General features: G+C 48.0%; 1 protein-coding gene across 2 annotated transcripts in view; it reads right to left on the bottom strand.

Annotated features, from left to right (window-relative positions):
• Nucleotides 1–14,080, bottom strand: part of UQCC1 (ubiquinol-cytochrome c reductase complex assembly factor 1) — a 101,125-nt gene that overhangs the window by 9,363 nt on the left and 77,682 nt on the right. For both annotated transcript variants that reach the window (XM_066383997.1, XM_066383998.1), the window contains one exon: nt 159–236. In XM_066383997.1, the coding sequence (XP_066240094.1) occupies nt 159–236 (78 nt within the window). The remainder of the gene's footprint in view (nt 1–158; nt 237–14,080) is intronic.

The following is a 14,080-nucleotide window of genomic DNA, read 5'->3' as shown; positions in this document are numbered from 1 at the left end:
GAAACCGGGGCTCATTCTTCTAGCTGCCAGTGAGGCGGGGAAGTAGCCCTGAGCCGCCGTGGCCAGCGGAGACGCCCTGAAGCGTGCCCCGTGGCTCCCCTCACAACCTGTGTTGGGGAAAGCCCCTGTTCTGCCAAAGGTTTCGCCAATGCTCTTACCTCATCGTATCCCAGGATGGCTGCGTAGAAATTATTTGTCATAGCCATCATGTTCTTCTTCAGGATATAGGGATTAACCTACAGGAAACAAAATTGCAAAAACAAAAGTATGAAAGAAAGGAACAAACCAAGAAGTAGGATCTGTGGCTTTTAGCTGTCGCACACTCTTATAGAACAAAGAGAGAGGGTCCCTAACAGCTCACACTGCTGTTCATCCTCATTTCCCTGATCTGTCAGGGTTCTTCCCAGTTTGACAGCTTCTTTTAGTTTTTTGGGGTTTTTTTTTTAAGTGAGAAGCAGGGAGGCAGTCAGACTCCCGCATGTGCCCGACCGGGATCCACCTGGCACGCCCACCAGGGGGCGATGCCCTGCCCATCTGGGGCGTTGCTCTGCTGCAGCTGGAGCCATTCTAGCACCTGAGGCAGAGGCCACGGAGCCATCCTCAGCGCCCAGGCCAACTTTGCTCCAATGGAGCCTTGGCTGTGGGAAGGGAAGAGAGAGATAGAAAGAAAGGAGAGGGGGAAGGGTGGAGAAGCAGATGAGCACTTCTCCTGTGTGCCCTGGCCAGAAATCAAACCTGGGACTTCCACACGCCAGGCCAACGCTCTAGCACTGAGCCAGCCGGCCAGGGCCCTTTTAGGTCTTGATGCAAATTACACAGAGCACTAACTCAGTTTAATGAGCTGAGCCCAGCTCTGTGTCAGGCTTGGTGCTAGACCCTATGAGCACAAAGTAGAAGAAACAGTTTCTTGAATGGAGGGACACTCTGTCTAGTCCAGTATTAGAAAACAGACATGTAAAAACTGCAGTTGACCCTTGAACAACATGGTTTTGAACCACGTGGGTCTGCTTCTACACGGATTTTTCCAGTAAGTACCTGTACTGTTTTCCACCCACATGTGTGAGTCTGCAGATGAGGAGGGCCTACTGTGTGCACTGCTCTATACCACTTTATGAAGGGGACCTGAGCGCCCATGGATTTTGGCATCCACAGTGGATACTGAGGGTAGTTGAGTTGTGGGGGAGTCAGAAGTTATATGTGGATTTTCAACAGCGCAGGCGATCAGTGTCAGGTTGCTCAAGGGTCACCTGCTACCATCCTGTGACATGATGTCTCAAATTCCATTCCAAAAGTGGTGAGCCATAAATCAATTTTGGTACAAATGTCCTTTGCTTGGGGGACTGGGGAAGAGTTCTCTAGGAGGTAACATACATGTGGACTTTGGAGGAGGAGGAGGAATCAGACAGAAGAGAATCAGGGGGAGAACAGACGACATTCTAGACAGCGGGAACAGGTGTGCAAAGGTGCAAAGACAGGTAAGAAAACTCAGGGAGGGGCAAGGGGGACGAGTGGCAGGACCGCCCGTAAGGTATCTTGGTCCATGCTAGGATATGTCTTAAGGATCACTCAGAAGAGCTCGTTGTAGTAAGGACAGAGGAGGAAATGACAGAGGTGAGAACGGGGGAAAGAGGCCGGACCCCGAGATGCTGAGCAGAAAGAGGCTCTCTGTGGCCACGCACAGGAGGAGAGGGAGAGAAGACAGGCTCAAGTAGCAGGACTGTTTGTGTTAAGAGACTATTCTGAAAACGCAATTCTAGTGACACCGTGGAGGCCCTGGCAGGCCTCCTCCCAGAGCACGGCAGGAGGGCCTTCCAAGCCTCCAGTGCCTTCACTGCCTGTCTTCAACAGGCTACAACTGTGACCTCCAGACACAGGCTCGCGGGCAGGACCCAGCTGTCACTCCTCCGCAATCCCAGCAGATCTGCCCTAATGTGGAATCCGCAGCAAGGGATCGTTACATATTTAAGCTGCCAGATTTTAGAAACCAAAAGTCATTTGGAACCTCACGTGGAGAATAAGATTTGTGCTTAACAGCCCTGACCAGGACCATGCTCACCACTTCCCTCCCCTTCCCTGAGCGCTGGGGAACGGCCAGGTTCTCGTGGACATCATCCCCTCTAATCGTCCCCAGGACTCAGAGAGGTAGAAATGCTACTGTCCTGTTTTTATAGATGCAGAACACTGAGACTCAGACAGAGGAAGCGACTTGCCCTAGGTCCCACAGCAGATCAGTGACAGGGCTGAGGTTAGCGTCCAGGTCAGTCTGATTCCAGGGTCTACGTGCCTCACGTTCCACAAGGTTTCTGCCTCCAGAAGGATCATTCTCCTTAGGATCATAAATTAAAGACTGAGTGCTTTAATCCTGTGTTTTATCACCGGTCTCTGAAGAAGGGTAGAGGAGAGGAGTGGGAGATTTAGTCAGAAAACCTGGGTTCGCCTGACCTGTGGTGGCGCAATGGATAAAGCGTCGACCTGGAAACGCTGAGGTTGCCGGTTCAAAACCCTGGACCTGCCTGGTCAAGGCACATATGGGAGTTGATGCTTCCTGCTCCTCCCCCTGTTCTCTCTCTCTCTCTCTCTCTCTCTCTCCCCCCTCCCCCTCTAATAAAAATGAATAAGTAAAATATAAAAAAGTAAATAAATAAATAAAAAACCTAAAGGAAAAAGAAAAGAAAAGAAAACCTGGGTTCGAGTCATAATTCTGTTATCAACATAGGAGGTGGTCTTGGGTAAGTCAAGTAAACTCTGAATCAATGTTCTTGTCTTTTAAATGTCCTACACACAGGGCTGGTTTGAGGAGCAAATAAATAAACACATATTCATTCATTCATTCATTCATTCATTCATTCATAAAGGATGCTGAAAGACTCAGTAAGTTGTCAAGTGCTCTGCAAATTCAAGGAATTATGAGTGATACCTTTTGGTTTGTTTGCATAAAACTAAAATCAGTTCCAATACTTTATAGTCATAAATAATTTTTAAAAAGGCAGCAACACTTGTGCAGCTGTCTGTGACCACTCCCGCCGCACCCAGGGCAGGTCAGCCACTCACCCCCCGCTCCCCCAGAGCCCTCTGTTCGCACATCTCCCCCAGGAGCACAGCACGGTTTAGAGCTACTTGTGTACCTGTCTCCCCACCAGTCTGTGAGCCACTCAAGGTCATAAGGAACTGTCTGATTAATCTTGGCAGCCCTGTCACCCAGTCCAGGGCCTGGTCCCAAGCAGGGTTTGAGACTGGCATGCTGATGACTGAACCCTTGCAAGGGCCGAGTGCCACGCATGGCATGCTCTATCCAGTGGTGCCCATCTGTTTGTTCCCTTTTTATGCTGCTGAGTACCTTCCATGTTTCTGAAATTTCAGACTCTTACATTGCCAAACTTCTACTGGACCACCTTCCAGAATGGACTGAGGTGAAAGGAGTCAGGAGATAAGCCAGAGGCCCTGGCCAGTTGGCTTAGCGGTAGAGTGTCAGCCTGGTGTGTGGAAGTCTCGGGTTCGATTCCCGGTCAAGGCACACAGGAGAAGTGCCCATCTGCTTCTCTACCCTCCCCTTCTCCTTTCTCTCTAGGTCTCTCTCTTCCCCTCCCCCAGCCAAGGCTCCATGGGAGCAAAGTTGGCCCGGGCGCTGAGGACGGCTCCATGGCCTCCACTTCAAGTGCTAGAGTGGCTCCGGTTGCAATGGAGCAACACCTCAGATGGGCAGAGCATCACCCCCTGGTGGACATGCCAGGTGGATCCCGGTTGGGCACATGCGGGAGTCTGTCTCTCTGCCTCCCAGCTTCTCACTTCAGAAAAATACAAAAAAAAGAAAAAAAAAAAGAAAGGAAAGAAGTAAGCCAGAGCTAGCTAAATGCATTCCTTCTGTAATGTCAGGATGGGACTACACCCAGACCAGCTGATACCCATTTTGGGGCTCTCCCTACTCCCATACCGGTGGTTCTCCCAACTGTGCAAGAAGAACCAGAGCCATGCCCGGACGTCAGCGATGTCAAACACAACGGCGGGAGCAGCTCCCAGAGGTAAACATTCACTGAGCCGGCTCACGGAGCTGGTTTATAGGCTGCATCAAACCTGTAGGCTTTGAAGCTGGAAGGGCCCTCAGAAACCACCTACCTCCAGCCCTCTGAGGAAATGGTAAACTGAGGCCCAAAGAGGAGAAGACGCTTGTCCAGGTTCACACACCAAGTTAAGTGTCAGAGTCAGGATTAGAACCCGATTTCTGGACGAGCACGTGTCTTACTTCACCATCCTCAGGCATTTCCCTACGTCACCAGCACATTAATCTGCAGACCTCGGTTCTGGCTTTCCAGCCGGTCTATTGACTCGGGAACACGCTCTCTCCTCTTGGGGAGCACCTGCACGTTGGCTGGCTGCTGCCCAGCAAAAGCGGAGCGCAGGAGTGGGGTTCCTTATGAGCAAGGCCCTCCTACCTCCCTGTCCTATATTCTAACACCAGTGACCTCTCCCCCTCACCTCTAGCTGAGAACTGGCAAGCTGCCACAGCCCGAAATGATTTTCAGATATCATCACCCAGGCTGGATTAGATCATGAAAAGGGCCCTTCCCGGAAGAGGGTGGCAGCCTGATCAGCGCAGACACATGATACGCGGGCAACAGGTGAGCCTAAGTGAGAACAGCTTCCTGAACTACTGGACTCACCCGCTGGGCCCTTCCAGCCAGCCCAGCAGCCAAGGGGAGCTGGATATTCCCTCCGGTGAACCTCTGCTGGGATTTATTCTCTTACTTAAGCTTTTGTTTGCTGGTGCGCAGGCTCAGTGCCCCACTGCCAGATTGCTGTATACGGAACGCCTGTCCGTGCAGACGCTGATGGAGAAGCTCCTCCCAGATAGCACGGGGTTGTGTATCTTATTCTTGTTCAACTCCTATCCTTTCCATCACGCTCTGCTTTTTATAAAAACCCATATATAGAGCACCACCACAAGGAAAAGGTTCCTTTTATATCAGTTACTCATATTTTCCCATTTATTTAAGCTATTAAAATTCATGCAGATATTTTATAAGCCATCAAGATTTGGTGACTGGTATTACTGAATGTTTAATAATAAACTAAACAGAAGAAATCAGAGGGTTAAATGATGACTGCAATTCCTGTAATGACTTAATTAAATTTTTATTGAGTACATAAACTATGATGTCACTCCTAGCCAACCCCGGGTGCGCTTCCCCAGCATGTCACAGGGTGGGAGCACTCACTAGGAGGCGAGGCCAAATGAGCTGCGCCTCTCGGCTGAGATGGGGAGGGGAGCGAGGCTCATGTAACACACTCAATAAATTATCCGTCCATTTTTAAACAAAGTCCATGAGTTATAATATATTTGCCATGCACTTTTTATGACATAATAAAAATGTTACCTTAAGGATTACTTAACACATACTACAAATGTTATAGCAGAGGCAGGCACAAGGGGCAAAGAAAACAAACACGAGCAGGCCAGAGACGGGTCCTGGAGTTGACGTCCCGGGGGAGCAGCGTAGTATATTAAAAAGGGAATGCAAAAACGGGAGGGGGAGGCAAGAGTTCAGGGTGACTAATCAGCAGATTAATGAATGAGACACCCAACAGGGAGCACAAGTAAGGCAATAATGAATCTTGCGAGGCCCATGTTTAATCAAAGCAGTCTTCTCGAGGAGGAATATTCGCTTTAAAGAGATGCCAGTTCATATGAGGCCAATTCACTGCCGTCTTTTCCCTTTTTTGCTCTTGCTCCTCTCAAAGATGTTCATGCGACTGCTCAACAGAGAAACCAGATTATTTGGATGGGAGGACTGACAGAAGACCAAGTTTAAACTCCTCCACAAGCGCTACGAGGTTCTCTGTGATCTGTTCTTGGTAGTCTCGCCTGCTTCACCTCCACCCCCCACCCCACTTTCTTCTTCTTTAAAGAATTTATTGACTTGAGAGAGTGAGAGCGAGAGCAAGAGCGAGAGAGAGAGAGAGAGAGAGAGAAAGGTGGGGGGTAAGGAGTGGGAATCATCAATTCATAGCAGTTGCTTCTCGTATGTGCCTTGACTGGGCAAGCCCAGGGTTTTGAACCGGCGACCTCAGCAGTCCAGGTCCACACTCCATCCACTGCGCCCCCACAGGCCAGGCACGCCTCCCCACTTTTATCTCCTCCTTCAGTCAGAGTAAATGATAAGCAATGTCCACAAACACGGCATGTGTTCTTACTGCTGCTAGGAATCCTTCTCCTTTCTTTATCCACTGGGATGCTAACCCCTAATCCTCAGACTCAGTTTACAAATTGTAATTTCTATAAAGCCCCCTTTCTCCCCCATCTACAGGTGCCACAAACGTGATCTGAGCCCAGAAACAGGTCCCATAATTCACTGTTTACCATGTGTCAAGAACTATGGTAAGGGCTTTATATATACTGCTCACAAAAATTAGGGGATATTTTATAGCTTCATATTCATTTTGAAAATATTCCCTAATTTTTGTGAGCGGTATATATGGCCTCACTTAATTTTTCCCAATGACTCCATGAGATGGGTACTGTTACTATCCCCACTTTAGAGAAAGAGAAACAGATTTGGGAAGGTTAAAGGTTATACAGCAGTCTGACACCATAAGTAATGTGGCTGCTCCTATGTACGTGTTCTACACCTCAGGTTGTCCAAAGAGGGGCAGAGCTAAGAAGTGCTAATATGGTCTTGGGTAAACACAACTCAGAGAATCCCAATCCCAACCCTGGCTAGAGATGGGCCAGCAGATGGGTCATCAGTGGCTGGTTACTAATACATCAGACGACTCTAGTATAGCTAAACCCCACTCCTAGAAAACCTTGGCGGCCGGGGTAGAGGGTGGGGATAGGATAACTACCGTGTGGGAGGAAAGACAGGAAGAAGGTTGGTATGAACAATACAGGAACTGAGGAGTATGAAAGTGAGAATAAGCTTTAAGGTACTAGCTTAAGGCAAAGTTGCTAATAATAATGAGCTGATAAGACTTTGTCAGAAAGAAAGGATGAAAGGCGGTGAGCACAGCGGACTGAGGCCTAAGGGGATACATCAGATTCATCATAAGGCTAACATGCAGTGCAAAGGCTGCAGGTTAGTGGCCTTTCTGTCGCCAGGAATGCTATCAGCCTCGCTTTGCAGTATCAACACCGTGGGCTAAGTCACTGCACGGCAACAGGCTATACGTGCACTGAACGTCAGCCAGTCTATTTAAGTTTGCTGTAAGAAATTAGCTCGGTGTGCAATATTATGTGAGAAAAACAGAAACAGGTGAGGAAAGGCAGGAGAGAAAAGAGGGGCATGGACAGACCAGATACACGTGTGCACGCAACCCATTCACTTGCTTTATGACCGAGGGTCTTTCAGCAATCATCACAAAATACAACAAATAAAATGAGCTCTCACTGTATGGGTGTGCACATGTGTATATTAGAGACGGAACATGGTCGGCAGGCAGAAATGCAGAACAGTAGCTTTAATTTCTGAATGGTCACAAAGTATAGGAGCCCTTTCCTCAGACTTGGAAAAGAGCCAAGCAAGAGAATACTAGACTTGAAAATGACAGTCCCTTATCCACTTGACAAGGCATCTAAACGCATCCGTAAGTCTGGGATCACCATGAAAAGAAGCTGACGCGGTACATCAAGGTACTGGGAAGGCCGTGCCTATTCAATTTTCTTCTATGTCAACACATAAACATAGACGAAGATGGCTATAATCTACACTGATTTCTGATGTTTTTGATTGTATCCTGTGTGACAAGTCTCACGCATACTCCAGTTGGAGGGGTCAATGTCAATACAGCCTTGAGGGAGTCTCCGCTTTAACAAGAGTACTGATGGCACAAAGTCCTAAAGCAGGGGTCAGGAACCTATGGCTCGCGAGCCAGATGGGGCTCTTTTGATGGCTGCATCTGGCTCGCAGATAGATCTTTAATTAAAAAAAAATAACTTTAAAAATAGAAAACATTCTCATGTATTACAATCCATTCATTTCCTACCGCTCATGTTCATGGTTGTGGGTGGCTGGAGCCAATCACAGCTGTCCTCTGGGACAACACCAAATCTTTATTGGATAATGCGTAAAGTACACGGGTCTTTGTATGGCTCTCACGAAATTACATTTTTAAAATATGTGGCGTTCAGCCTGACCAGGCGGTGGCGCAGTGGATAGAGCGTCGGACTGGGATGCAGAGGACCCAGGTTCGAGACCCCGAGGTCGCCAGCTTGAGCATGGGCTCATTTGGTTTGAGCAAAGGCCCACTAGCTTGAACCCAATGTCGCTGGCTCCAGCAAGGGGTTACTTGGTCTGCTGAAGGCCCATGGTCAAGGCACATATGAGAAAGCAATCAATGAACAACTAAGGTGTTGCAATGCGCAATGGAAAACTGATGATTGATGCTTCTCATCTCTCTCCGTTCCTGTCTGTCTGTCCCTGTCTATCCCTCTCTCTGACTCACTCCCTGTCTCTGTAAAAAAAAAAAAAAATGTGGCGTTCATGGCTCTCTCAGCCAAAAAGGTTCCTGACCCCTGTCCTAAAGGAAACAATTCTGGGGGCCTCCACTGAAGACGTGGACTGCCGATAATTATGACAATAGTAGTGACAATGAGCTTACATGCACCTGATTCGATACTATTTTCACATACAGGGGTCCTCAGGTTACAAGTCTTGACATATGACATTTCAAGTTTACGACGCGCACTCCCATGAAAACTTTAAAATTGAGACGTGCCCTGGCTGGTAGGCTAAGTGGTAGAGCGTCAGCCTGGCGTGCAGGAGTCCCGGGTTTGATTCCTGGCCAGGGCACACAGGAGAAGTGTCCATCTGCTTCTCCACCCCTCCCCCTCTCCTTCCTCTCTGTCTCTCTCTTCCCCTCCCGCAGCCAAGGCTCCATTGGAGCAGGGTTGGCCCGGGCGCTGAGGATGGCTCTGTGGCCTCCGCCTCAGACACTAGAATGGCTCTGGTTGCAACAGAGCGACACCCCAGATGGGCAGAGCATCGCCCCCTGGTGGGCGTGCCAGGTGGATCCCGGTCAGGTGCATGCGGGAGTCTGTCTGCCTCCGTTTCCAACTTCAGAAAAATACAAAAAACAAAAAATTGAGATGTGAGTGTTTCAGCTTATGCCATTAGCATCGTACTTATGGACCACGTGGGTGAACTAGTTTGGCTGTGTGCAGTGGAAGAATACAGTCTTCTTTTCTGTGGCTTAGGCGTGTTTTTATGTTCTAGATGATTTTACAACTGTGTTAGAATAAGTAAGTGACTTAGGCTAGGATGTGTTTCAATTTACACCAAAATTCGGGTTACATCATTGTTGTAGGAACGGAACTGTGTCTCCCAAAGAGACTATACTAAGGTCTGTTCTAATTCTAGGATCCCCAAGCTTCCTTGTATCTTTTCTCTCCGAGGCTTGTTGTTAAACTCTCCTTTCCATCCTGGGAGCTCTGTTATTCTCCAATTCAGGGGTCCCCAAACTTTTTACACAGGGGGCCAGTTCACTGTCCCTCAGACCATTGAAGGGCCGGACTATAAAAAAAAAAACTATGACCAAATCCCTATGAACACTGCACATACCTTATTTTAAAGTAAAAAAACAAAACAGGAACAAATACAATATTTAAAATAAAGAACAAGTAAATTTAAATCAACAAACTGACCAGTATTTCAATGGGAACTATGCTCCTCTCACTGACCACCAATGAAAGAGGTGCCCTTTCCAGAAGTGCGGCGGGGGCCGGATAAATGGCCTCAGGGGGCCGCATGTGGCCCGCGGGCCATAGTTTGGAGACCCCTGCTCCAATTCATTCATTCCTTTGTTTGCTTAAGTCAGCAAAGTTAATCTCCACTACCTGCAATCAGTGGGCATACTGTCATTCATCAGTTCAATAAAATCTCTCCACAACAATATAACATGAGCTAACATTAGTTGAATGTCTACCATGTGTTAACAATTGTATTATTAAAAGCTTTATATGTGATATCTCATTCATCTTCACAGTAAACATAAAAAGGGGGTGTTATGATCCCTTTTCTACAGAAGAGGCATCACCTCATTTTCTGTGAAGGCTTTCAAGTTCTCCAAAGCTTGCTGCTTCTGCCTTCATGTGATTTTTCATACTTCCACCAGGAAACTAATGGCAGTATTTTATTTTTTTTATTTTTATTTTTTTAAAGATTATTATTATTATTATTTTTTTTTTTTTACAGAGACAGAGAGAGACAGTCAGTGAGAGGGATAGACAGGGACAGACAGACAGGAACGGAGAGATGAGAAGCATCAATCATTAGTTTTTCATTGTGCATTGCGACACTTTAGTTGTTCATTGATTGCTTTCTCATATGTGCCTTGACTGTGGGGCTACAGCAGACTGAGTAACCCCTTGCTCGAGCCAGCGTCCTTGGGTCCAAGCTGGTGAGCTTTTGCTCTAACCAGATGAGCCTGCACTCAAGTTGGCGACCTCGGGGTCTCGAACCCGGGTCCTCCGCATCCCAGTCCGACGCTCTATCCACTGCGCCACCACCTGGTCAGGCTAATGGCAGTATTTTAATCATCTGTTTATAGGTCGTGCCTCACTCCCTGGCTGCATTAGACTCTGAGCTCCTTGAGGGCAAAGATGGCGCCCTGCTCCGCACACGACTGAAGAATGAAGCAACAGACCTATTTCCTGTCATTATGACCTCGTGTATTTACCCATGCACTTTTACAAATTTCAGGCAACCCTTGGGGGAGGGTTGAGCAAGTCTGTGTATGTGCTGCTGCTGTCTTTTGGGTGTTCAAACACAACTCTAGCCTGAGGAGGCCCAACTCCTGTCCTTTTAGTCCGCCCTCACACGGCCTCTGAAACCCTACACCCTCTCAAATCAACCTCTTCCATGGAGTAAGTTTTGAGCCCACCTTTAGTTCCATTCCTGCCATCTGCAAGAGTTCTAGATTTGGAGTCAGACGGCTAAGACAGCAGTCTGAGGTAGAAAGGAGAGCTTCTGCTTGAACAGAAGAACTCTGAGATTGAAAAGGTAAGAAAACAACGTGGACAACTGAGTTTTTCTCAGTCACTGGTCTCTCTAACGAGACAACAGACAACTAACTCTCTGAAGTTATTTAACGGGTACAAAGTTTTTGTTTAAAATGCTAAAAGGGCCCTGGCCGGTTGGCTCAGCGGTAGAGCGTCGGCCTGGCAGGCGGGGGACCCGGGTTCGAGTCTCAGCCAGGGCACATAGGAGAAGCACCCATTTGCTTCTCCACCCACCCCCCTTCCTTCCTCTCTGTCTCTCTCTTCCCCTCCTGCAGCCAAGGCTCCATTGGAGCAAAGATGGCCCGGGCGCTGGGGATGGCTCCTTGGCCTCTGCCCCAGGCGCTAGAGTGGCTCTGGTCGCGGCAGAGCAACACCCCGGAGGGGCAGAGCATCGCCCCCTGGTGGGCAGAGCTTCGCCCCTGGTGGGCGTGCCGGGTGGATCCCGGTCGGGCACATGCGGGAGTCTGTCTGACTGTCTCTCCCCGTTTCCAACTTCAGAAAAATACAAAAAAAAAAAAAAAAATGCTAAAAGTTTGGGGAATCAATAGTGGTGATGTTTACATAATATTGTGACTGTATGTAATGCCACCAAATTGTACACTTTTAAATGGTTAAAACGATACATTTTACCACAAAAGAAAATTCCAATTACAAATGATTCTTTTCCATAAGTATTCCAATCTGTGACTTAACCAGGTGTATATATTAAAGCCTCTCTTAGGATACTGACCCCAGTCTGAGCAGTAATATCATGAAGTCATTGATGGTCCTTATTAGACCACAAACTAACTGGGTACAGAATTCTACATTGCCTTATACATGTTTAATAAGCATATATTGAGTGCCTACTATATATATTCTAGGCATTGTGGTACATGCTGGAGGTAAAAAATGAATAAAGCATAGTACCTGTCCTCAAGAAGTTTGTAATCTCATGTGAAAGACACACCACACACAAATGACTGAAACACCTAGCACAGGCCCCGGCCAGGTAGCTCAGCTGGTTAAGAGTGTTGTCCCGATATGCTAAGGTTGCAGGTTTGATCTCCAGTCAGGGCACATGTAAGAATCAACCAATGAACGAACAACAAATCAATGTTTCCCTCCTTCTTTCTCTCCCCCCACCCCATTCCTCTCTCTCTAAAATCAATTTTAAAGAAACCAACAAACACTGAGCACACTGTATGTAACAAACGGCAATAGCAAGTCTGGGGCTGAAAGGCTTCAGGGATAAGGCAACACTTATTATACGAAGTATTAAATGTAAACAAGATTAACTTTTTATTTGGAAAGAATGGCATGTGGAAATCCAGACAGAAGTGAAAGTATAGACTTTTTGGAGAAAAATTCGTAAGAAAGAGCTCATGATGGAAGAAGCAAAGGTAAGACTTGGAAAGGCAGTTTGCGTGCGATTGTAAATGGCCTTAAATATCCCCTGAAGGAAAGACAGAGTTCTAGACAGGGAAGACACATGGACGGACTTACTTTCATAAAGTAATGCGGAGCCAGGTGTATCAGAGCAGGCTGCTGCCGTGGCTCAGGAGGGAGTTGGTGAGAAACTGAATTAATATAAGTGAGCCCTGGCTGGGGAGGGCTCAGCTGGGGAGCGTCGGCCCGACGAATGGAAGTCTGGGTTCGATTCCCGGCCAGGGCTCACAGGAGAAGCACCCATCTGCTTCTCTACCCTTCCCCCTCTCCTTTCTCTCTGTCTCTCCCTTCCCATCCTGCAGCCAAGGCTCCATTGGAGCAAAGCTGGCCCAGGTGCTGAGGACGGCTCCATGGCCTCCGCCTCAGGCGCTAGAATGGCTCTGTCCACAACAAAGCAACGCCCCAGATGGGCAGAACATCGCCCCCTGGTGGGCATGCCGGGTGGATCCCGGTCGGGCACATGCGGGAGTCTGTCTGACTGCCTCCCAGCTTATCACTTCAGAAAAATATAAAAAAAAATTATATAGCCTGACCAGGCGGTGGCGCAATGGGTAGAGCATCGGACTGGGATACAGAAGGACCCAGGTTCGAGACCCCGAGGTCTCCAGCTTGAGCGCAGGCTTGTCTGGTTTGAGCGGGGCTCACCAGCTTGGACCCAAGGTCGCTGGCTCAAGCAATGGGCTACTCGGTCTGCTGAAGGCCGACGGTCAAGGCACATATGAGAGAGCAATCAATGAACAACTAAGGTGTCGCAATGAAAAACTAATAATTGATGCTTCTCATCTCTCTGTTCCTGTCTGTCTGTCCCTATCTATCCCTCTCTCTGACTCTCTCTCTGTCTCTGTAAAATAAATAAATAAATAAACAAAAAAAACATGAAAAAAATTATATAGTGTGTGTGTGTGTGTGTATATATATATATATATATATATATATAGTATATATATGGCAAGAGGAGGAACAGAGAGGAAGAAAAAATGCTTTCAAGAGAAATGTCTACAGAGAACAACAGGATTCGATGATCAGGTGGACGTGGAGGAGAGAAGGTAAGGCCATGACCCACACAGCATCAACCCTCCCTGACTGTTGGCTGTAGAAAGGATGCAACAGTGACATCTAATCACAAGCTGATGACTTTGTGACCGTGGCAGCACCAAGCGTAGACAACCAGTCTTGTCGGGTGTTAGCAGTCACCGTGCCCTCGGTGTCTCCTCGGTTGCGGTAATGGAAAATCTTACTTGGACGAGATGTAATATGAGCAAGACGTGTACTTAGGTTGTGCCCGGGAGGCGTCTCCAGTGGCGCAGGAGCACAGCGCACCAGGGCCTGGGAGTCTGCGCCCCTTTCCCAGCAATTTGTTCACCACAGGTCAGTGCGCATCATCCTTCCAGGACCTCCGAGTTCCACCTGCAGCCCTGAGACCTGACTACCCTCAGCGAGATGCCGCCGACACACCTTGGCTTTCAGAGACACTTGCAGGCTCCTCAGCTGCACCCTGGACCTCATGACAACAGTCTTGAGTGCAGAAATGCTGCAGGCACAACTTTGCTTTTGTAATGATTTTCAATTAAATTTAGGTAGTCTGGGGACAGTGGAAAATTCTAGGATGCGTGTTCCCTATCAATACCGGCCATCTCAAATGCACAGATATACGAGCCAAAG

The sequence above is a fragment of the Saccopteryx leptura genome, chromosome 5, assembly GCF_036850995.1.
Source record: "Saccopteryx leptura isolate mSacLep1 chromosome 5, mSacLep1_pri_phased_curated, whole genome shotgun sequence".
NCBI lineage: Eukaryota > Metazoa > Chordata > Mammalia > Chiroptera > Emballonuridae > Saccopteryx > Saccopteryx leptura.
The sequence above is the reverse complement of the archived record's forward strand: the minus strand, read 5'-3'. Positions and strand labels throughout refer to the sequence as shown.